Raw genomic sequence first — 25,578 nt, forward strand, 5'->3', positions numbered from 1 at the left:
AAGCACACTGGGCTAAGGGAGTTCTTTTGATTGCAGAAATTCCCACCCCAAGCGGCCAGGCTGTATGGAAGAGATTTTCTAGTGTGTAAAGGATGGCAGCTGTCAAAATGCAAGTGCTGTTGGTGGTTGTTGGGTTTCATGAGGATGGAGCAACCAGACATGAAGTGGTCAATATCCAGGAATGTGGCATGCTGGGTTGAGGGTTACAAAATGAAGCAGATGGGAGGGAAAGTCTTGAGGTTGTGAAGGAATGAGGATAGGGCGTTGTGGGCTTGAGTAGATCATTAAGTTATCATCATCGAACCTGAATCAGACCAGGGATTTGGAATTTTGGGAGGCTAGAAAGATCTCCTCTAGATGGCCCACAGACAGGCTGGCATGGGGTGGGGTGGGGTGGGGTTGGGTGGGGGTACCATGTGGGTGTCCATGGCTGTGCCCACATTTGTTTGTAAACCTTACCTTCCAAAGGAGAAATAGTTATGTGTTAGGATTATGTTACAGGTAGGGATCCAGGAAGTACAGGGGATGTGAGGTGGAAAGTTGGTGAAGGAAGTGTTTGGTATCTTTGATGTGAGAGGCTAGATTTGGGGCAACTGGTTAGAGGTGTTTGACAATGAGGGGCAAAATTTGTTCATATGGAGCACTATAACCAGCTAAAAGGGGGCATGCAGGGACTGATGAGCTTGTGGATTTTGGAGCGAGGAAGGGAAATGGATTCAGGGGAGAGGTTCTGGCAAGGGCTTAAGGCTTTAAGCAGGCACATTTTCTGTTATCCAGCACCACTCATAATGACGTAATGCCTTCATTTGTCTCTTTGCCAAGTCATTACCCATTTCCCCAATGCCACCCCTGTCACAAAGGAGCCCTGCACCATCTTTCTGTACCATTTCAGAAACATATTCTCCATCCTGGCTAAAACCCAGTCCCACATCCTGTTCCGTAAATACTGCCTAAATCATGGAATCCCACCCAACAGTGTAAACATAAAAATTCCTTTTTCTGGATCCCATCCCTCCTTTCACAACAACCTTCACCTTCTCAGAATCTGCCAATCCCTCTCCCTCACCCGGTGCTGCAAAATATCTCCTTGCACAGGCATCCCAGAACTACCTCTGTTCCCTCTGCAAGATCCTGCTACTGTGCAACCCCACTACATACACCATGTCAGAAACTGTATCCCTCAACTCTCCAGCACCTGGAAGAGCATTCCAGACTCCACCTCCCTAAGTTATTCAACCTGCTGACATCCTACTGTCGTCTTGAGGCACCACTACACCACCACTGTCCCACCCACACATGTCTGCTTGTGTCTGTATATGTGCGGATGGATATGTGTGTGTGAGTGTATACCTGTCCCTTTTCCCCCCAAAGGTAAGTCTTTCCGCTCCCGGGATTGGAATGACTCCTTAGCCTCTCCCTTAAAACCCACATCCTTTCGTCTTTTCCTCTCCTTCAATCATTCCTGATGAAGCAACCATGGGTTGCGAAAGCTTGAATTTTGTGTGTGTGTGTTTGTGTTTGTTAGTGTCTCTATCAACATACCAACGCTTTCGTTTGGTAAGTTACATCACCTTTCTTTTTAGTTATATTTTTCCCACGTGGAATGTAGTCGGGGTACATCCAGTAAACAAAAATCCACGGCAACGTGAAAATGTTTGCTAAGTTCGATGGACAATAATATTTTCATTCTTGCACAAACAGCTTTAGTACTTGAATAAAAGTAAAATTGGAATCATTATTTTGGGACTATTGAAAGAAATTCATTTTTATTAATCTGCAACAGAATATTACATACGTAAAGTAATAATCACAGATGAAAAATTTATTGCAACCTTTCATTTCTCATGTCCATCCATGTGTATGTTAAGTTCAATCTCAATGATTTCCCAATCAAATTAAACACAAAAAGCAAAGAAAGTTTAAAACCAGACAGTCAACTCCCGAATAATTAAAACAGACAGAATCACATTAAACTGTTGCCCTGAACATGGGGCCCAAATATGCAGTGGCCACAATAACTGAGAAATATTTTTGGAATTGTTGCGATTGAACGTTGTTGTAAGAAAGATTAATCACTTTCAAATGAGTTCTATGTGTTATACAATCCATATTGTGTGGTAATATGTGTAAACGATCTTTTACATGAGAAAACTCAACACTGTGAGAGAGGCTGAAGACAAGATCACATTCCATTAAGAAATAGTACCTACCACAGTACCAGGGGGCAGCTGCACCCCAAGATAAATCAAAGAAAGGTAAGACTACGGTGTAGTTGTCCTGTTGGTAGTGGCGTAGCTGCAGTGCAGTGTTCTCAAATCATTAATGGTGTGCTTGTAGTTTGTGACTAGTGAATACAACAGGATCAAGTGAAAGTAATTAGTTATCCTAGTGTGTAGCGCGTTTACAAGGAATGACCATTTCTTGTGTGTGATTAGACACTTTAAATCTGAGTGACAGAATATTTAAGTTAATGTTTCCTCTCCAACATCCACACCGACTGTTCAGAGCATCCTCCTACAGGCCAACCGCAAATTACAACAGCATGCCACCCTCCACCTCAAAAAACTATCCAATCTCCTGGTTTCCCACCTCCGGAAAGGCAACTCACTCACCCTTCACAACCTTTCCAGCAAACCTCAACCTCCTCTCATTGCACACAGACCCAGTCTCTCCCATCTACTCAATCTCCCACTTCCAGCTCCATTCCCCCCAAAATCTCAACATTCTAATCAACAGAATCTGGAACCACAACACCCCAGTTCAGTAGTTAACCTTTCCTCCAAACCTCTCTCCCAATCTGAAACCTCTGTCCTATCCAAAGGCCTCACCTTCACCCCCACTCCCAGATTCAACCAAACAGCCCTCGTCAAAGATTTACTGTCCTACACTCGTACTCTCTGCTGGAAATATCACTTTGCCATGAAGAAAAATAATCCTAACGCTACTCCTAATGATCCAAATCCCCAAGACACTATCCAAACTGAACCCTGCCTGGAACAGTTCCGTCCTCCGTCACAGTGGGAGCCACCTCCTCTTCCTCAAAATCACCCTCTCCAAACCTTCCAGGAATTTCTCACTTCCAACCTTGCCTCTCAATACTTCTTGAAAAACATTAATCCTACTCCCAACATCACCACAGCTGAAGCCCAGGCTATCCGTGATCTGGAGGCTGACCGATCCATCGTCATTCTTCCGGCGGACAAGGGTTCCACGGCCATGGTGCTTGATCGTCGGGAGTATGTGGCTGACGGACTTACAAAACCTTTCACCTGACTCCATCAACCTCCTGACCCCACCGACACCCCGCACCCCTACCTTCTACCTTCTTCCTAAAATTCACAAACCCAACCATCCCGGCCGCCCCATTGTAGCTGGTTACCAAGCCCCCACAGAACGTATCTCTGCCTACGTAGATCAACACCTTCAACCCATTAGATGCAGTCTCCCATCCTTCATCAACGACACCAACCACTTTCTCGAACGCCTGGAATCCTTACCCAATCTGTTACCCCCGGAAAGCATCCTTGTAACCATTGATGCCACTTCCTTATACACAAATATCCCACACGTCCAGGGCCTCACTGCGATGGAGCACTTCCTTTCACACTGATCACCTGCCACCCTACCTAAAACCTCTTTCCTCATTACCTTACCCAGCTTCATCCTAACTCACAACTTCTTCACTTTCGAAGGCCAGACATTCCAACAATTAAAGGGAACAGCAATGGGTACCAGGATGGCCCCCTCGTACGCCAACCTATTTATGGGTCGCTTAGAGGAAGCCTTCTTGGTTACCCAGGCCTGCCAACCCAAAGTTTGATACAGATTTATTGATGACATCTTCATGATCTGGACTCACAGTGAAGAACAACTCCAGAATTTCCTCTAAAAACCTCAACTCCATTGGTTCCATCAGATTCACCTGGTCCTACTCCATATCCCATGCCACTTTCCTCGACGTTGACCTCCATCTGTCCAATGGCCAGCTTCACAAGTGCATCCACATCAAACCCACCAACAAGCAACAGTACCTCCATTATGACAGCTGCCACCCATTCCATATCAAACGGTCCCTTCCCTACAGCCTAGATGGCAAACGAATCTGCTCCAGTCCCGAATCCCTGAACCATTACACCAACAACCTGAAAACAGCTTTCTCATCTCGCAACTACCCTCCCGACGAAGCAAATAACCAGAGCCACTTCCTCATCCCTTCAAACCCAGAACCTCCCACAGAAGAACCCAAACAGTGCCCCACTTGTGACAGGATACTTTCCGGGACTGGATCAGACTCTGAATGTGGCTCTCCAGCAAGGATATAACTTCCTCAAATCCTGCCCTGAAATGAGATCCATCCTTCATGAAATCCTCCCCACTCCACCAAGAGTGTTTCTCCGCCGTCCACCTAACCACCGAAACCTCTTGGTTCATCCCTATGAAATCCCCAAACCACCTTCCCCGCCCTCTGGCTCCTACCCTTGTAACCGCCCCCGGTGTAAAACCTGTCCCACGCACCCTCCCACCACCACCTACTCCAGTCCTGTAACTCGGAAGGTGTACACAATCTAAGACAGAGCCACGTGTGAAAGCACCCACGTGATTTACCAACTGACCTGCCTACACTGTGTAGCTTCGCATGAACGGACACAGGCAGACAGTGTTTGTTGGTAATGAGGATCACCCGGCGGCTAAACACACCTTGGTGCACATCTTGACACAGTGTTACACCGTCTGGGTTACCTGGATACTTCCCACTGACACCAACCTATCAGAATTCCGGAGATGGGAACTTGCCCTTCAATATATCCTCTCTTCCTGTTATCCACCAGGTCTCAACCTCTGCTAATTTCAAGTTGCCACTGCTCATACCTCACCTGTCGTTCAACAACATCTTTGCTTCTGTACTTCCGCCTCGACTGACATATCTGCCCAAACTCTTTGCATTTACGTATGTCTGCTTGTGTCTGTATATGTGCGGATGGATGTGTGTGTGTGTGTGTGTGTGTGTGTGTGTGTGTGTGTGTGTGTGGGCGCGCGCGCTAGTGTATACCTGTCCCTTTTCCCCCTAAGGTAAGTCTTTCTGCTCCCGGGACTGGAATGACTCCTTACCCTCGCCCTTAAAACCCACATCCTTTCATCTTTCCCTCTCCTTCGCTCTTTCCTGATGAAGCAACAGTGGGTTGCGAAAGCTTGAAATTTGTGTGTGTGTGTGTGTGTGTGTGTGTGTGTGTGTGTCTGTTTGTTATTATCTCTAACAACATACCAATGCTTTTGTTTGGTAAGTTACAGCATCTTTGTTTTTAGATATATTTTTCCCACGTGGAATGTTTCCCCTTCTTCCTGCCCCTCTTGAAGTGGCATTATGTCACACATCCAACCTATACAATACCCAGATCCACCCCTATGCCACTTCCACACCCGACTCCTCACCACACAGATCACAACAATGTGGAAGACCAGGTGCAAGACTTGCTCAATCCAACCATCCAGCACTTCTTATTCCAGTCCTGTCACAGGCTTATCCTACCCATCAGAGGCAGAGCCACCTGTGAAAGGAGTCATGTCGTATACTGACTCCACTGCAATCAGAAAACAGCTTCTTATGTTGGTATGACAACCAACCAGCTGTTCCTGTATGACGACTGCTAGCTGTCCACCAGAATGAAAGCCCATTGTCAAACTGTGGCCAAGAACAAAGTTGACCACCCAGTGGCAAAACATGCAGCTGAGCTCAACATGCTCAATTTCAATGGCTGCCTCATAGCCAGGGCCACCTGGGTCTTTTCCTCCACCGCCAGCTTTTCTGAACTGTGCAGTGGGAGTTGTCCTCCCAACACATCCTTTGCTCCTGTAAGCCCCCTGGCCTCCATCTCCTTTGATACATTGCCCCTATACTGCCCTCCCACAAGTTTCCTCTTCCTCTGTCCTATCATACTCTCCCAATTTCACGTCTCCACGTCACCTTCACTGAGTGTCACTGGCCACTGGCCTCCTCCCGAGCCACTAACAACCACCCCAAAACTCTCTTCCAGCATCCAGCCTATCTCCATCTTTACCCACCCCACTTGACACAACCCCCACCCCACCCAGCCCACCTACCAAACTGAAAGTCAAGGCATTGTGCATCCAGCTTGCACTACATAGGGGCACAGGTGTGTGTGTGTGTGCGTGCGTGTGTGTGTGTGTGTGTGTGTGTGTGTGTGTGTGTGTGTGTGTGTGTGTGCGCGCGCCTTAGCCCCAAAAAGGATTGGCTCTGTAAGCTAGCAAGTTTTCTTTCTTTCTCTGTGCCTGTCGATGACAATGCTTCTGCTATTCAGTGAGTGGTCTCCTTTACACCTAAATTAGTGTCATTCTAGCAGAAGTTTCCAACTCTATTCACTGAGAGATTGAAAATTCAAGAGCAATTCACATCAAAAATTTACAAAACAAATCAATTAAAAGTCAGTGGCACACTGTCTGAGGACTGAACAAATTACTAACATAATGTAGGACTTCAAAAACGTCAACTGATGACAACACTATTTATTATGTTTGTCAATGGTAAAATAATCTCAACAATCAACTGGGAAGGCTGCAGTTCTCATGCATGTTTTTCAATATGTCCCTAGTATCAATGCACATCAGAGAGGTTTGCCCGCGCCAGATAGGAAATGGATCATGATGATAACATCCGTGAGTTGTGTGAGAAACAGTTGGTTGACGATGGACAGTGGAAGTAGTTGCATGTGCAAACGACAAGAGGAAGGACCCACCGACTTGAAGTACAACACGCTGTTGATTCGGACTATATGTGTGAAGCGACAGACAGGAAGCGACAGTGGCCATCACAGTCGTGAAGTGCAATTTGGATGATGTGGTAGGACCCTGACACAACCTGCTACAAGAAGGGAACAGTGGGATTATACTTGTTATGTATCTTTCACAGTGCAATTGAAAGTGGTTACAAGGTTCAGAGATTCCCACGGTTCTTTGTTGGTTTCTCTCCTTCATTTTGGTTTAGTAAATGTCACAGTTTTCAGTGTCCACAAAATTTATTTGGGCAGCCAGTACAAAATTGTATCGGTTTGTGATTAACTGCCACAGTGTGTTAGTATTTGTAAATATATTTGAACATTTGTTGCAAGTTAAAGAATAGATGTCACAGTGTGTTAGTGCTAAAAATTTCATCTGAATAGCCAGTATAAGGTTGTATCTGTTTTGACAGTATATGAAACAGTGGGTTAGCGCACGCAACTGTATTTCAACATTTCTTGCAAGTTAAAGAACAGATGTTTACAAGATGGCCGCCAAATGAGATCACAGGTATTTTCTTCGTCCGCTAAAAGAACTTATTTAAGAGGAAATAGTGTCAAATTTAAATTTGCTTTGTTTTGTATACTTGCTGTAGTGTCCATTCTTGCCACACAACTGAATATTAGTGTCCCAGCAGCGCTTGTTCTTGAAAAAACTTGTTCTTTAGCTGAAGTCCCAATAATCGCGACATGAGCAGAAATTTTGCGTGACATAAACACAAAAAATTCTATTCAAGTTTTCTTGTAAGTCAAAATTCATTTAAAAAAGACTGCTACTAGTTTCATCAGTGTCTACTGCCGCAATAAAAGTGTGATTAAACATGTCTAAACCGTATTTAACTAACACATTTTGTATTGTTTACTAGTTAGATAGACGTGATCTAGGCCTAAATTTTCCGAGTTATAAACGTCTAAAAACCTGGCCAAACACGCCTGATAACGTAAACTGTCTAGAAGTAAATTAATTACAAATTCATTCTTCTGTCATTGTATCTCTAAATCAGTATTAAAAAAAAAAAAATAAATAAATAAATAAATATGCACATAAGGCCTTTGTGTCATTTTTTGTTTACTCACAGCCAATTTCACATCCTTGACAAATTTAAAACATTCTTTAAACTTAATCATTCTTTCGAAACTGACCACGAGTGAGAAATGTGGGAGTAGAGGGATTTGTTGTCAATCTTGTAGGAAATATTTTCACTGCAGGAGGGGGGGGGGGGGGGGGATGCAGTGGGGAGAATGTTGGGAGAACAAAAGAGGCTCTCTCCTGGAACTGCAGAGTATGCAGTAGGGATATTTTGATTGCGGAACAGGAAATGAAAATCTGTGCCCTTCAGGTACAGTTGGAGGAAGCAAGGAAGGAACTCATAAGGATCAAGGGAGATAGGGGAGGAGAAGGGTGGTTGGGTACTGGCAGCTGGTAGGAAGATAGGAAGAAAGAGAACGCGATCTGACAGTTTTATCATCAACACAAAAAAACAGGTATCTACCGCTGCCAGAGTTAAGTGGAGAAGAGCCTCAGGTAGAAAGAGGAGCAGGAAATGTGCAGCACACTTCAGCTGAGGCCAAGAAACCTAGGAGTGTACAAAGTGTTAGGAAGAAGAAAGTGATGCTGCTAGGTAGTAGCCATGGGCGAGTTGTAGGCCCTCCAGTTACAGGAAGGTTTAGGGGCAGCGTACCAGGCCACCAGTATCTTCAAGTCAAATGCAGGGCTAAGTCATGTGATAGAGGACCTAGGGACTTTATGTAAGAACTTTACAAAAGAGGACCATGTAGTGATAGTGGGTGGGGCAGGAAACAGCTTGAACAGGGATGGGGCATATGGCATAGGTGGTTACCTGGACAAAATAGCTTCCCTGACTCATGGCACCAACGTACACTTTGTTGAGTTGTTCCAGCGTCATGATCGACCACACCTTGATGGAGCTGTGAGGCGAATCAATGTGGGGTTAGGGATGGCTCTGAGGACAGCCAACTTTGCTCATGTTCCTCTGGTGCCCGTCGGGACTACTAATAGATGGGGTTTCACTAGGCATGGCCTACACCTAAACAGGACTGAGAAGAGAAGATTGGTACAGCTGATTCATAAAAGTATAGGGGGTGGATCTCAGGCCACACATGGTCAAAGACCTGTTGTCATAGGCAGGAAAAGTACGTCTTTCTTAGGATAAATCCAGACAACACGTTCCCCTGCCTAAAGAGTATCTCCAGCACTTTAAAAAATACTGAAACAATCACTCACAAGACAGATTTCAACACCTCAAACATCACATATACCAGATGTCACAAAGAAAAACAAACCACTAGAAAGAGTAACATGGGGCATTTCACAGTCTTAACAATCCTCCATCAAAACATGCAATCAATAAAAAATAAAATACAACTATTAGAAGTTGAGCTCCAATCTTTGAACTGCACAGTAGTTTGTATTACTGAGCACTGGTGTAGAAATCTAACATGTAGTATTATCATTGTATGAAAAGGCAAACTCTTACTGCAGAACTTCTTCAACAGGTGGAGGATCATACATTTATATCAGAAAAGGAACACAGTTCAAATCAAGACATGACCTCAGTGCTGTAAGTGAAGACAAACACTTTGAAATATCAGCAATTGAAGTAACAGGGCTTGATATCACCAAGAAATTAATCATTTTGTATGTGTATACATCTCCCAGTGGTAGTGTGGACACTTTTTTCAATAAGTTAACAGACATTCTAGATAAAGTCTCAAGTACAAAGGTCAACATAATTCTGTGTGGGGACATTAACATCAACACTAACATCATAAAGGAATCCAGCAGCACCTTCATAAACATCCTTCAATGTTTTGGCATGTCCCTATTGGTCAATAGCGCAACAAGGGCTACCACAACAATTTTATCAGTAATTGACCATGTGGCCACAAATATGGAAAGGGAAAAATGTGACGTAGCTGTAAAAGATTTCAGACTATCAGACCATCTCTGTCAAATAACAACAGTAAAGTCAGGCATCGAATCATTCCCTAAACTACGAGCCTACAAACAACATCTATCAGAAATTAAAATAAAAGATTTTTCAAAAGAACTAGAAAAACAAAACTGGGATGAAGTGTATAAGGAAACCAATGTGAATATGAAATTCTCTAAATTCTCCACAGTGTTTAAATTTAATTTTGAAAAGGCATTTCCAAAAGTATGCATGTCTGTATCAACATCTCACAAACACAGATGGATAACAGCAGGTATTAAGAAGTCCTCCCAAACAATTGAACACCTCAGTTCCAAGAAAAATATTCGCAATGATCAAGAATTCTTAAATTTCTATGATAGATACAAAATGATCTATATGAAGGTTCTGATTGCTGCAAAAAAGTCATTTAATGACAAAATAATATAAGCAGAGAATAGAAGCAAAGCAGTCTGGGATGTTATAAAAAAAGGAAATGGGGAGAGGCAAACAAACACAGATTAAAATACTGCTAAGGGAGGGGGATAAAGTAATAAATGATCCACAGCACTTAGCAAACTACATAAACGAGCATTTTTCAAGTATTGCAGAGAAGTTACAGTAAAAATTCCACCAAACAAATATAACACCTTTAAATAATGTTGCACTAAATACAATGATGTTACTTCCAACCACAGAGAATGAAGTCAGTAAAACAACTCAAAAACTAAAAAATAAAAAGTCAGTAGGCTTAGATGAAGTACCAATGTGTGTACTGAAACGGTGCATAGGGATTATACAAGGCCCCTTAACAAATATAATAAATGAATCCTGTCATCAGGGACATTTCCAGAGCAGTAAAAACAGGCAAGAGTTGTGCCTTTGCTTAAGAAAGGTAATGCAGAAGACATAGAAAATTACCAACCCATTTTCCTGCTGTCAGCATTCTCAAAAATAATAGAAGCAATTATGAAAGACAGATTAATGAACTGCCTGTATAAATACAATCTTTTAAGTGAATCACAGTTTGGTTTCCAAAGTGGTAAAAATACGGAGTCAGCCATAGCAGAATTCACAAAAGTTGTACTTGATGCTCTTGATAAAGATGAGTGTGTCACAAGCATATTCTTGGATCTTTCTAAGGCGATTGATACAGTTGACCAAAAGGAGGAGGAGATTAGTGTTTAACGTCCCGTCAACAAAAATGGTTCAAATGGCTCTGAGCACTATGGGACGCAACTGCTGAGGTCATTAGTCCCCTAGAACTTAGAACTAGTTAAACCTAACTAACCTAAGGACATAACAAACATCCATGCCCGAGGCAGGATTCGAACCTGCGACCGTAGCGGTCTTGCGGTTCCAGACTGCAGCGCCTTTAACCGCACGGCCACTTCGGCGTCCCGTCAACAACGAGGTCATTAGAGACTGAGTGCAAGCTCGGGTGAGGGAAGGATGTGGAAGGAAATCGGCTGTGCCCTTTCAAAGGAACCATCCCGGCATTTGCCTGAAGCGATTTAGGGAAATCAAGGAAAACCTAAATCAGGATGACCGGAGACGGGATTGAACCGTCGTCCTCCCGAATTTGACCAAAAGATTCTATTAAATAAATTAGAAGCAGTAGGAATAAGAGGGGTAGCTAACGACTGGTTTTGATCACACCTAACAGATAGGATACAAAGAGTAGAGATAACACTTACTTCAAATAGATCTGAACATTTAGTAAAACCCTTATCAGAAACAAAATACGTTAATATAGGGGTTCCGCAAGGTAGCATATTAGGACCAATACTGTTCCTGATATACATCAATGACTTTCTCAGTAGTGTTATTCATGGTGAAAAATACTCTTCGCTGATGACAGCAATATTATAGTCACTGAGAAAACAAGAGAACTCCTTGCCGAGAAAGCAAATGAAACTCTCAAGGAAGTTTATGATTGGTCAATAAGTAATAAAGTGACACTGAACATGAAGAAAACTAATGCCATGAATTTCAGTTTGTAGAGGAAAAATGACAATGTTAAATTAAATGTAGATGGGATCTCTATAGACTGTGTAACAAATGTAAAATTTCTAGGAATGAATATTGATTCTCAGTTGAAGTGGTGTGAACACACAAAGGAACCTGCAAACAGAATGTCATCGGCATGTTATGCCCTTAGAATCCTATCATCAGTGTGTAACATGCAGTGTCTGTTAGTTGCATATTATTCATATGTACACTCATTTCTTAGCTACAGAATTCTCTTTTGGGGAACAAATGCACAAAACATCAACACAATTTTCAAACTCCAGAAAAGAGCCATAAGAATAATAACAAAAAATATTAGTCAAGCTCATTGTAAAGATCTGTTGAAAACACTGGGGATTTTAACTGCTCGAAGTGAATACATTTACCAGTCAGTTGTACACATCAAAAATAACATTGGTAATTACTGCACAAACAGCTCTGTCCATAACCATGCTACAAGAGATAGACTCAACCTACATTTACCAAGAAAAAATAAACATAAAACTCAAAACAGCATTTTTTATTTTATTTATTTATTTATTTATTGTTCCGTGGGACCACATTTAGGAGAAGTCTCCATGGTCATGGAACAAGTCAATACATGAAATTATAACACGATTGTAGAAACAGAATGAAATGAAATATAAGAAACATATTCAGTCGACAAGTCGTTAGTTTAAATAAAGAAAATCAAGAATGTAACACTGGAATTTGCTTAATTTTTTAGCTCTTCCAGGAGCTCCTCGACAGAATAGAAGGAGTGAGCCATGAGGAAACTCTTCAGTTTAGACTTAAAAGTGTTTGAGCTACTGCTAAGGTTTTTGAGTTCTTGTGGTAGCTTATTGAAAATGGATGCAGCAGAATACTGCATTCCTTTCTGCACAAGAGTCAAGGAAGTGCATTCCACATGCAGATTGGATTTCTGCCTAGTATTAACTGAGTGAAAGCTGCTAACTCTTGGGAATAAGCTAATATTGCTAACAACAAACGACATTAAAGAAAATACATACTGTGAGGGCAATGTCAAAATTCCCAGACTATTGAATAGGGGTCGACAAGAGGTTTTCGAACTTACACCATACATAGCTCGAACAGCCCGTTTTTGAGCCAAAAATACCCTTTTTGAATCAGAAGAATTACCCCAAAAAATAATACCATATGACATAAGCGCATGAAAATATGCGAAGTATACTACTTTTCGTGTTGAAATGTCACTTATTTCAGATACTGTTCTAATGGTAAATAATGCGGCATTTAGTTTCTGAACAAGATCCTGAACATGGGCTTTCCACAACAACTTACTATCTATCAATACGCCTAGGAACTTGAACTGTTCCGTCTCGCTTATAATATGCCCATTCTGTCTGATTAAAATGTCAGCTCTTGTTGAATTGTGAGTTAGAAACTGTAAAAACTGAGTCTTACTGTGATTTAGCATCAAATTATTTTCCACAAGCCACGAACTTATATCATGAACTACATTATTTGATAATGTTTCAATATTACACACAAGATCCTTCACTACCAAGCTGGTGTCATCAGCAAACAGAAATATTTTTGAATCACCTGTAATACTAGAAGGCATATCATTTATATAAATAAGAAACAGCAGTGGCCCCAGCACCGACCCTTGGGGAACGCCCCATTTAACAGTGCCCCATTGGGACTGAACATCATTACCACTCTCAATATTGCGGAGGATTACCTTCTGCTTTCTGTTCTTAAAGTAGGAGGCGAACCAATTGTAAGCTACTCCCCTTACTCCATAATGTTCCAACTTCTGCAGTAATATTTTGTGGTCAACACAGTCAAAAGCCTTCGTTAAATCAAAGAAAACACCTAACGTTCGCAACCTTTTATTTAATCCGTCCAAAACCTCACAGAGAAAAGAGACTATAGCATTTTCAGTTGTTAAGCCATTTCTAAAACCAAACTGTACATTTGACAGCAAATTATGTGAATTTAAATGCTGCAGTAACCTTGTATATACAACCTTCTCGATAACTTTAGCAAACACCGATGGCATAGAAATAGGTCTATAATTGTCAACATTATCCCTGTCTCCCTTTTTATAAAGTGGCTTCACTACCGAGTACTTTAATCGGTCAGGAAACCGACCACTCCTAAAGGAAAAGTTACAGATATGGCTAAGTACTGAGCTAACATACGTGGAACAATACTTCAGTATTCTGCTACATACCCCGTCATATCCATGAGAGTTCTTGGTCTTTAGTGATTTAATTATTAACTCAATCTCCCTCTTGTCAGTATCATGGAGGAGCATTTCAGGTAACAGTCTCGGAACACTTTTTTCTAAGAGCGCTATATGATTCCCTGTTGGGACTAGGTTTCTATTTAGTTCACCTGCTATATTCAGAAAGTGATTATTAAGTACTGTACATATATGCAACTTATCAGTAACACGGACATCCCCACTACGCACTGATTCTATATTCTCGACCTGTCTCTGCAGACCAGCCACTTCCTTTACGACTGACCATATGGTTTTAATTTTATCCTGAGACTTAGCTATTCTATCTGCATACCACATACTTTTTGCCTTCCTAATAACTTTTTTAAGCACCTTACAATACTGTTTGTAATGGGCTGCTGCATTTAGATTGTGACTGTTTCTAACGTTTTGATATAATTGCCACTTTGTTCTACAAGATATTCTTATCCCTTTAGTCAGCCACCCAGGCTGCCTGTTTGTGCTAGTACCCTGTTTTGAACATTCTAACGGAAAGCAACTTTCAAAGAGCACGAGAAAAGTCTTGAGGAAAGCATTATATTTATCGTCTACTGTATCAGCACTATAAACATCTTGCCACTCTTGTTCCTTGATAAGGTTTACAAAAGTCTGTACAGCAACTGGATCAGCTTTCCTAAAAAGTTGGTAACTATATTTAACATGTGTTGCAGCACAAAAATCTTTTAGACTTAAAATTTGTGCATCATGATCTGAAAGGCCATTCACCTTTTTGCTAACAGAATGCCCTTCTAATAATGACGAATGAACAAAAATATTGTCTATGGTTGTTCTACTGTTCCCTTGCACTCTCGTTGGAAAGAATACGGTTTGCATAAGATTATATGAATTAAGGAGGTCTACCAGCATCCTTTTCCTTGCACAATCACTTATACAATTAATATTGAAGTCACCACATATAACTAACTTTTTGTATTTCCTATAAAGTGAACCAAGAACCTCCTCTAGCTTTAGCAAAAATGTTGTGAAATCGGAGTCTGGGGATCTATAAATAACAACAGTAAGAAGTTTAGCTCCACTAAATTTAACCACACCTGCACAACATTCAAACACCTTTTCAGTGCAGTACTTTGAAACATCAATTGACTCAAATGGGATACTGTTTTTCACATACATGGCTACTCCCCCACACCGCAAAGAGCTCCTAGAAAAGCTGCCAGCCAACCTGTATCCTGGTAAAGGAAGCCTCTGAATTATCTCCTTATTTAAGAAGTGTTCAGATATACCAATAATTTCAGAGTCAACATCTATAAGCAGTTCACTAACTTTATCTCTAATACCTTGTATATTTTGATGAAATATACTAATTCCCTCATTAATCGGATCCCCAAGCTTTGTAGAAAGTGGTTTCTTTGTTAGAGAGACTTCCCTTAAGCAGGAATACCTATCAGCTGACTTCAATCTAAAAAAGGTACAGCTCTAACACCCACAACTACCGGAATTTTCCCATGAGTGATCCCACCACCCCCACCTATGCTGTCACCTATAAGTTTTGCCAACCTCCCCTTCCCATACCTGTTGAGGTGTAGGCCATGTCTAGTGAAACCCGTCCTGCCGATAGACTCCACCCACACCACTGAAATGTGACTCATGCCTTCTGTCATCAGCGCACCCCCAAGTCTCATGTTATTACGCCTGACGGCTGTATTAAGATGAGGCCGATCGTGACGCTGAAACAGTTCCACGAAATGCACATTCGTGTTGCCAGTCTGAGTGGCTATCTTTTCCAGGTCACCATCTATGTCATACTCCCCATCCCTATCAATACTATTACCAGCCCCACCCACAATCACTACCTGATCCTCTTTAGTAAAATCCCTACATAACCCCCCTATGTTAAAAGTCACCTGAGCCAATCCTGCATTAGGCTTCACAATGCTGGTGACCTGGTACTCTGGTTTTCTACCTAGGAATAAAACTGTACAATAAATTACCAAAGGAGATTAAAGAAATTGCCAAAATACTCTTATTTAAAAAAGGCAGCTAAAAAGTACCTGTTGTGCAATACGTTTTATACATTGAAGGATTACTTAGCTACAACAGAGTAGGGGTTTGATAAAAGATGTTATACAAATAAATAATAATAATAATAATAATGATAATAAAATATCCATCAATCCACATAACACCTTCACTTTATGTTCATTCCTTCTTTTTTCCCTTTCTAGAAACACTTACCCCCAAAGCTATGCATAGCACAATACTAACACCTCTTCCTCTTCCTGAGCTCAACATCTCACTCATTATGGAGGGATGCTGATTCACTTTTTCAGGATAGCAAATGGGAAGTTGCGGTACAGAAAATGGCCCAGAGATCACCAGTGTGTGTGTGTGTGTGTGTGTGTGTGTGTGTGTGTGTGTGTGTGTGTGTGTGTGTGGTGAGTAAAGTGTTCTGAACAAATGTGTGTACAGTGTGTGCAGTGACTGATGATAAACGAGATATGAGTGAACAATGTGGCGTTACATTAATTAATAAGTTATTTGTAAATAAATATTATATACCAGGAGTAAATCTAATGTTTGTCTCTAACTAGAAGTCTGTAAATATATGTGTATGCAAATAAGCTTGAATTTTGTGTGTTTGTTTGTGTTAGTTTGTGTGTCATATCATAAATTTGTAAATACTTTGACATGTTCTATATCCTTGTAAAAAGAGATCTACGGATGAAGAAAGCTACTGCTACTACTACTACTGCTATTACTAATAGTCAGTGTGTGATAGTGACTGAAAATTTCATTTGAGTAGAGTGTGTAAAACTGTGTCTGTTCTGAGAGTAACTGACACAGTGTGCTAGTAAACGTCAATGCATCTGAACATTTGTTCCAAGTTAAGTATAAATGTCACAGTGTGTTAATGATGGAAAAGATCACTGGAACAGCTAGCACAAACTGTTGTTATTTAGCAGTGGTTGTCACGAGGTGTTAGTACCTGTAAATGAATTTGAATGCGTGTCTCTAGTTACAGTATATATGCTACCATTTGTTAGTAGTGAATAACTCATTTCATAAGGACTGTATAAAACTGTTACTACTTTGGTTGTAACTGCCCCCAGACCGTAGCATTCATGGAGTTGAATTTTTCTTCTTGCAAAGGATGTCACACACAGTTAATGGTCGGACAATTTACATGGGGTGTATACGCCAGTTCAATCTTCAAAGGCAACTCTTCCAGTGAACTGCTGCCTGTAAGATCGTTGAAACTTCAATAAAGTCTTTTCAAGAAAGAGTAACTGCTGCTGTGGGCTAGTACCTGTTAATTGTATCCCGAGGAAAGTGTTAATATTTAAATATTTTTTAATATTTTAAAGTGGTTCAAATTCAGCATCTGTTGTTTAACAAAGAGTAATTGCTGGAGTGGGATAGTCCCTGTAGTTCTTAGCTGGTGTTAAAAAATTAGTGGGCTAGTACCCGTAAGTTTATTTATTATTCAGTGTAAGTTAATTTTAACAAAAATAATTGCTGCAGTGGGGCAGTCTCCACAAATTTCAATTTGGGGAAAATTTTTAAAATAATTGGCTCAGTGAGAAATTGTTTGTAACTTCCTTTGTTAACAAACTGTTGTTGCAGAAGTCCACTGGCTTTCGCTCCAGGACCAAGTGCCCTAATTTACCAGCTCTGTGTGCAAAAGTGGTAGCATGTACACAAAAAATTTATGGTCACTAGAGGTAAGTAATTTGGGCATATTAAAAAAACATAGGTGCAAAAGGTCTAACATTAAGAAACACTATGACTAACTTAAAAATAAAGCAGGAGAGAAGAAGAAGAAGAAGAAGAAGAAGAAGAAGAAGAAGAAGAGTACACTTGGCCACCTGAGGCAAAAAGGATTGATATTTATACATTAACTACAAAATAAAACAGGTCCCTATTTCATACATACTTTGCACTAAGGCCACCTCCTGGAGGAAGTCCTGGTATGTTCTCATCTGCAAGGGCCTGAAGAACATGGAGAAATTCCACTGTGTCGCCTTGGTTTATAATATCTGTAAAGAAAAAATAAAAGTAAAAAATGCTGGTATAGTCAAATCCACACCAATCTCACACTATTCTGATGCACAACCCAAACAGATTTTACTATAGTCTCAGGTGACACCACATAACATTATTGTAGATAAAGATAAAGATGAGACTCAAATGTTTCAAGGAAGATTTAATTATATCAGATTTAAGCATTATTATGTTGTACTCACATAAACATACTACCATTAATGGGGGGGGGGGGGGGGGGGGTTGTATTTTCAATTGTGAAAAAGCACTACAAACAAGTACAAAGGTTAATGTTAGCAAAGGCAGTTGCTCTAATTCATAAAGAGTTGACTTCTCTCTGCACTGCTGTGGATCTCATTGTCAGTAAGGAAGTCATCACTGTGCAACTGGTGTAATGAGACAGATCAGATCTGCACTGGACACATTTGTTGATACATTATAATCCTAAACTAAATCTAGTATCTGGCCATCTTTGTTGTCATGTTTTGTGGCAAGTGCTAGAGAAAGACCTCAGAGGGGCTACTGGAACAACTTTGTTCAGTTTTCTTGTGAAGAGTATGTTACAAGAAATGATCTTAGGAACTAGACGTACAGTATGAGTGTCTCAGATAAGGTAGTTCACCTTATATTCACTGCAACACTAGGCAACTGGTTTCTTCAACACTAGGTAACTGCATTATGCATACATACATTGTTTCACAATTTAGAGTGATGGCACTGTCAACGGAAGTGGAGACAGTGGTACACATCAAATTATGTTCAGCAAGTTGACAAGACTCAAAATTTTGTGATAGTTGCAAGGTATAATCAATACCAACATCCAGATGGCAGTCCAGTCAATGAAGACCAGAAAAGAACAATTAGGGGAAAAAACTGTGTAGTCACAAATTTTTGCACAGTGCTAGGAGAGTGTGTCCTGAACAACACATTAAAAATCCTGACCAGTGGAGTGTGGGGGGTTGGCATTTAAAGGTCACATTTTTATATTTTTCTCAAGTAACTCATAAACTGTGGCTTGTATGAAAATCTATCCCAGTATAAAATTAAATTACATTAAATTTCCTACAAAAAAGATACTATTCATTTTTTCCTCTAGGGTTCATAGTTTCTGCGTGCAGGGAATGTAAAAAAAATTAGATTATTAACAAAATTGTTTTAATGGTCTATAATTAATGTTTATCTTAAAAGTCATTCAAAACACATCTTAAATGCATGTACTACACCCAAGTGCAGTAGAGCTGTATTAAGGGATTGATTGAGTTCTGGAGGCTTGGTGTAGATGGGCTGAAAGGTGGGGGAGAGGGAGACTCATGAGGTAAGGCAGGCCACTGGACTGTAGTCATTCAAGTACCAAACTTTAGAGCAAGCTGGCACATCCCTCACCCCCCTTCTCTCTCTCTAACCCACTACATCACAAGAAGTAACTACACAGTGTTTTCACAATGTTACGCTGACCCTTCTGCAGCTTGCCTTATGAATCACCGGTGATTCAGTGCGCAAACATATCTGGATGGGTGTTCATTTTTCACGAAGTGCATTAACATTATTAGTTGACCATAATATTATTACATCTGTAGGTGAGGCCACTTCATCAGATTATTGTAGGTTTTTATCGTGATATTTCATGAGGACATGCTGAACTACTTGACAGTGTCCACACAACTGTCCTGAAATTATTCACAGTGTTCCGTGTTTCCCTTAGTCACCACCACACTCATTTACTGTAACACCACCGCATGTTTCTGATAATGATCACGGGAGGCTAAGTTCAATAATATCATGATGGGATAATTCATGGAATACAGATACGAGTTACTGCTGACAATAATGCAGGAAACACATATGGACAGAGAATCTTTGTAAATCAACTGTTCTAAACTGCTACAGGGGAAATGATTCTGAGTCACCCTAAGGCGCATTTGTAGCTGCTGGGAAAGGTGACTTCTCATACCTTGAGTGCTACTTGTTTTTAAGTTTACAGGTAGATTATAACTCCTCACTCATCAATATTTCCTGTCCTGTGCTCCTATGTAAGTAAACAAAACAACTTCACTGAGATCATGTTAATATAGTGGAGTAATTTTCAGTTTATTAACCGAGTACTTATTTGCAGTTTTTAAGTACACTATTATGTACAAAAAACTAAACAGCTGGAGCTGTCAACTGTATACCACACTTGAAGAGCCTCCCCCCATCTGAGCTGTTGTTATTCATACAGGTTCTTCTCTTTTCTCTCTTTTCTCCAAAGGCCTCATTAATTTTCCCGTAGGCGTCACCTATCTTACCCCTAGTGATATATGCTTCTAGCCATTCCTGCTTAGCCATTTTTCACTTCCTGTCAATCGCATATTTTAGACATTTGTATTCCCTTTCACCTGCTTCATTTAATGCATTTTTATTCGATCTCCTTTCATCAACTGAATTCAATATCCCTTGTGTTTCCCAAGGCTTTCTGCAAATGCCTAGTCTTTTTACCTATTTGATCCTCTGTTGCCTTCACTAATTCATATCTCAAAGTTACCCATTATTTTTCTAGTGTATTTCTTTCCCCTGATCTTGTCAATCATTCCTTAATGCTCCCTCAAACTCTGTACTACCTCTGGTTCTTTCAGGTTATCCAGATCTGTCTCCTTAAATTCCTACCTTTTTGCAGGTACTTCAGTTTTAATTCACAATTCATAACCAATAAATTGCGGTCAGAGTCCACACCTGCCCCTGGAAATTTATTACAAACTAAAACCTGGTTACGAAATTTCTGTCTTACCATTATGTAATCTATCTGAAACCTTCTGGTGTCTCCAGGTCTCTTCCATGTTTACAGCCCTCTTTCATGAATCTTAAACCAAGTGTTAGCTATGATTAAATTATGCTCCGTGCGAAATTCTACCAGACTGTTTCCTCTTTCATTCCTTTCTCCCACTTTATATTCAACTACTGTTCCCTCTCTTCCTCTTCCTACTATTGAATTCCACTCCCCCATGACTACTAAACTTTCGTCTCCTTAACTGTCTGAATAATTTCTTTTATCCCATCATACATTTCTTCAATCTCTTCCTCATCCATGCTGCTAGACGCCATATAAACTTTTACTACTGGGCTTTGTGTCTATTTTGGCTACAATAATGCATTCACTATGCTGTTGATAGTAGCTTATCCACATCCTTATTTTTTTGTCGATTATTAAACCTACTCCCGAATTACCCCTATTTGATTTTGTTTTTATAACCTTCTATTCACCTGACCACAAGTCCTGTTCCTCCTGCCACAGAAATTCACCAACTCTCAGTATATCTACACTACTGGCCATTAAAATTGCTACGCCAAGAAGAAATGCAGATGGTAAATGGGTATTCATTGGACAAATATATTATACTAGAGCTGACAAGTGTTTCAGCAATTTGGATGGATAGGTCCTGAGAAATCAGTACCCAGAACAACCACCTCTGGCTATAATAACGGCCTTGATACGCCTGGGCATTGAGTCAAACAGAGCTTGGATGGCATGTACAGGTACAGCTGCCCATGCAGCTTCAACATGATACCACAGTTCATCAAGGGTAGTGACTGGCGTATTGTGACGAGCCAGTTGCTCGGCCACCATTGACCAGATGTTTTCAATTGGTGAGAGATCTGGAAAATGTGCTGGCAAGGGCAGCAGTCTAACATTTTCTGTATCCAGGAAGGCCCTTACACGATCTGGATCATGCGGTTGTGCATTATCCTGCTGAAATGTAGGGTTTCGCAGGGATCGAATGAAGGGTAGGGCCACGGGTCGTAACACATCTGAAATGTAAAGTCCACTGTTCAAAGTGCCGTCAAGGCGAACAAGAGGTGACCGAGACGTGTAACCAAAGGCACCCCATACCATCACGCCGGGTGATACGCCAGTATGGCGATGACGAATACACGCTTCCAATGTGCGTTCACCGCGATGTTGCCAAACACGGATGCAACCATCATGATGCTGTAAACAGAACCTGGATTCATCCGAAAAAATGACGTTTCGCCATTCATGCACCCAGGTTCGTCGTTGAGTACACCATCGCAGGCGCTTCTGTCTGTGATGCAGCGTCAAGGGTAGCCGCAGCCATGGCCTCCGAGCTGATAGTCCATGCTGCTGCAAACATCGTCAAACAGTTCATGCACATAGTTGTTGTCTTGCAAACGTTCCCATCTGTTGACTCAGGGATCGAGATGTGGCGGCACGATCCATTGCAGCCATGCGGATAAGATGTCTGTAATCTCGACAGCTAATGATACGAGGCCGTTGGGATACAGCACGGTGTTCCGTATTACCCTCCTGAACCCACCGATTCTATTCTGCTAACCGTCATTGGATCTCTACCAACGCGAGCAGCAATGTCGCAATACGATAAACCGCAATCCGATAGGCTACAATCCGACCTTTATCAACTCCGAAACGTGATGGTACGCATTTCTCCCCCCCCCCCCTTTTTTTATTTATTTACACGTCAAGTTCCGTAGGACCAAACTGAGGAGCAAATCTCCAAGGTCATGCAACGTGTCAGTACATGAACTTACAACATAAAAGTAATAACAGATAAAAATAAATGTTCATGAACCCGAAAAAAAGTCATTCCATAAGTTTAAGTAAACGCTATCAGCAATACAATAAGAATCAGCTTAATTTTTCAAGGAACTCCTCAACAGAATAGAAGGAGTGACCCATGAGGAAACTCTTCAGTTTCGATTTGAAAGCACGTGGATTACTGCTAAGATTTTTGAAACTGAGTGGCAGTTTATTGAAAATGGATGCAGCAGTATACTGCACACTTTTTTTGCACAGGAGGTAAGGAAGTCCGATCCAAATGGAGGTTTGATTTCTGCCGAGTATTAACCGAGTGAAAGCTGTTTATTCTTGGGAATAAACTAATATTGGTAACAAGAAACGACAATAAGGAATATACATATTGAGAGGCCAATGTCAAAATACCCAGGCTCGTGAACAGAGGTCGACAAGAGGTTTGTGAACTCACACCACTTACTGCCCGAACCACCCGTTTTTGAGCCAAAATTGTCCTTCCAGAATGGGAAGAGTTACCCCAAAACATAATACCATATGACGTAAGTGAATGAAAATAAGCAAAGTAGACTAATTTACATGTCAAAGTATCACTCACTTTTGATACCGTTCGAACAGTAAAAATGGCAGTATTAAGTCTTTGAACAAGATCCTGAATGTGGGCTTTCCACGACAGCTTACTATCTATCTGAACACCTAGAAATTTGAACTGTTCAGTTTCACTAATCATATGCCCACTATGTGAGATTAAAATGTCAGGTTTCGTTGAATTGTGTGTTAGAAACTGTAAAAACTGAGTCTTACTGTGATTTAACGTTAGTTTATTTTCTACAAGCCATGAACTGAGGTCAAGTACTGCACTACTTGAAACTGAGTCAATGTTGCACACAACATCCTTTACTACCAAGCTAGTGTCATCAGCAAACAGAAATATTTTAGAGTTACCCATAATACTAAAGGGCATATCATTTATATAAATAAGGAACAGGAGCGGCCCCAACACTGATCCCTGGGACACCCCCCACTTGACAGTACCCCACTCAGATCCCACATCATAGCCATTATCAACATTGTGAATAATGACCTTTTGCTGCCTGTTGCTAAAGTAAGAGGTGAACCAATTGTTAGCTACTCCCCTTATTCCTTAATGGTCCAACTTCTGGAGCAATATTGAGAGATCAACACAGTCAAATGCCTTTGTTAAATCAAAAAATACGCCAAGCATTCGAAACTATTTGTTTAGCCCATCCAGTACCTCACAGAGAAAAGAGAATATAGCATTTTCAGTTGTCAAACGACTTCTAAAAGCCGAACTGTACATTTGATAGCAAATCGTGTGATATAAAATAATCAATTAACCTTACATACACAGCCTTTTCGATAACTTTTGCAATCACTGATGGCATAGAAATAGGTCTAAAATTATCTACATTATCCCTTTCTCCGTTTTTATAAAGCAGCTTTACTACTGAGTACTTTAATCGCTCGGGAAACTGACCATTCCTAAAGGAAAAATTACAAATATAGCTAAATACAGCACAGTACTTTAATATTCTGCTAGACACTCCATCATAATCCTGAGTGTCCTTAGTCTTCAGTGATTTAATTATTGACTCAATCTCCCTCTTGTCTGTATCACAGAGGAGTATTTCAGACGTCAATCTCGGAAAGGCATTTGCCAAGAAAGTTATATGATTTCCTGTAGAAACTAAGGTTTTATTTAATTCACCAGCAATGCTCAGAGAATGATTGTTAAATACTGTACATATATCTGATTTATCAGTAACAGAAATATTATTACTGCAAATTGACTTTATATCGTTGACCTTGTACTGCTGACCAGACACTTCCTTCACAACTGACCATATGGCTTTAATTTTATCCTGTGAATTAGCTATTCTATTTGCATACCACATACTTTTTGCCTTGCTAATAACATTTTTAAGCACCTTACAATACTGTTTGTAATGGGCTACTGTAGCTTGATTGTGACTACTTCTAACATTTTGATATAATTCCCGCTTTGTTCTACATGATATCCTTATCCCACTAGTCAGCCAACCGGGCTGTCCGTTACTGCTAGTATCCCGTTTAGAATGTTCTAATGGAAAGCAACTCTCAAAGAGCATGAGAAATGTGTTATGGAAAGCATTGTATTTATCATCTACATTATCGGCACTATAAACATCTTGCCACTCTTGTTCCTTGACAAGTTTTAAAAAACTCTCTACTGCTTTTGGATTAACTTTCCTACATAGTTTGTAATTAAATATGACATTGGTTTGAGTACAAAAACCTTTTAGTGTTAAAATTTGTGCATCATGGTCTGAAAGGCCATTCATCCTTTTACTAACAGAATGCCCATCTAGTAATGAAGAATGAATAAAAATATTGTCCTTACACGAGGCATCACAACAACGTATCACCAGGCAACGCCGGTCAACTGCTGTTTGTGTATGAGAAATCTGTTGGAAACTTTCCTCATATCAGCACGTTGTAAGTGTCGCCACCGGTGCCAACCTTGTGTGAATGCTCTGAAAAGTTAATCATTTGCATATCACAGCATCTTCTTCCTGTCAGATAAATTTTGCATCTGTAGCATGTCATCTTCGTGGTGTAGCAATTTTAATGGCCAGTAGTGTAACTTTAAACTATCTATTTTCCTTTTTAAATTTTCTAACCTACTTGCCCGATTTATGGATCTGACATTTCGCGGTCTAATCTGATGAACGGCAGTTTTGTTTCTCCTGATAACGACATCCTCCTGAGCAGTCCCCACCCAGAGATAGGAATGGGGGGCTTTTTTTCTTGCTTTCAGCCATTCACACTACCAGCACAGCAAGACTGTTCTGGTTGATGTTACAAGGCCAGAGATCAGTCAGTCATCCAGACCATTGCCTACGCAACTATTGGAAAGGCTGCTGGCCTCTTCAGGAACCACATGTTTGTCTAGCCTCTCAACAGATACTCCTCCTTTGTGGTTGCACCTACAGTACGCCTACCTGTATTGCTGACGCACGCAAGGCTCCCCACCAGCAGCAAGGTACA

General features: G+C 40.8%; 1 protein-coding gene across 5 annotated transcripts in view; it reads right to left on the reverse strand.

Annotated features, from left to right (window-relative positions):
* LOC126260041 (protein phosphatase 1A) overlaps window positions 1-25,578 on the reverse strand; it is a 236,233-nt gene that overhangs the window by 91,387 nt on the left and 119,268 nt on the right. For all 5 annotated transcript variants that reach the window (XM_049957220.1, XM_049957217.1, XM_049957218.1 and 2 more), the window contains one exon: window positions 17,881-17,983. In XM_049957220.1, coding sequence (XP_049813177.1) covers window positions 17,881-17,983 — 103 coding nt within the window. The remainder of the gene's footprint in view (window positions 1-17,880; window positions 17,984-25,578) is intronic.

This window comes from Schistocerca nitens, chromosome 5 (genome assembly GCF_023898315.1).
Source record: "Schistocerca nitens isolate TAMUIC-IGC-003100 chromosome 5, iqSchNite1.1, whole genome shotgun sequence".
NCBI classification, from domain to species: domain Eukaryota; kingdom Metazoa; phylum Arthropoda; class Insecta; order Orthoptera; family Acrididae; genus Schistocerca; species Schistocerca nitens.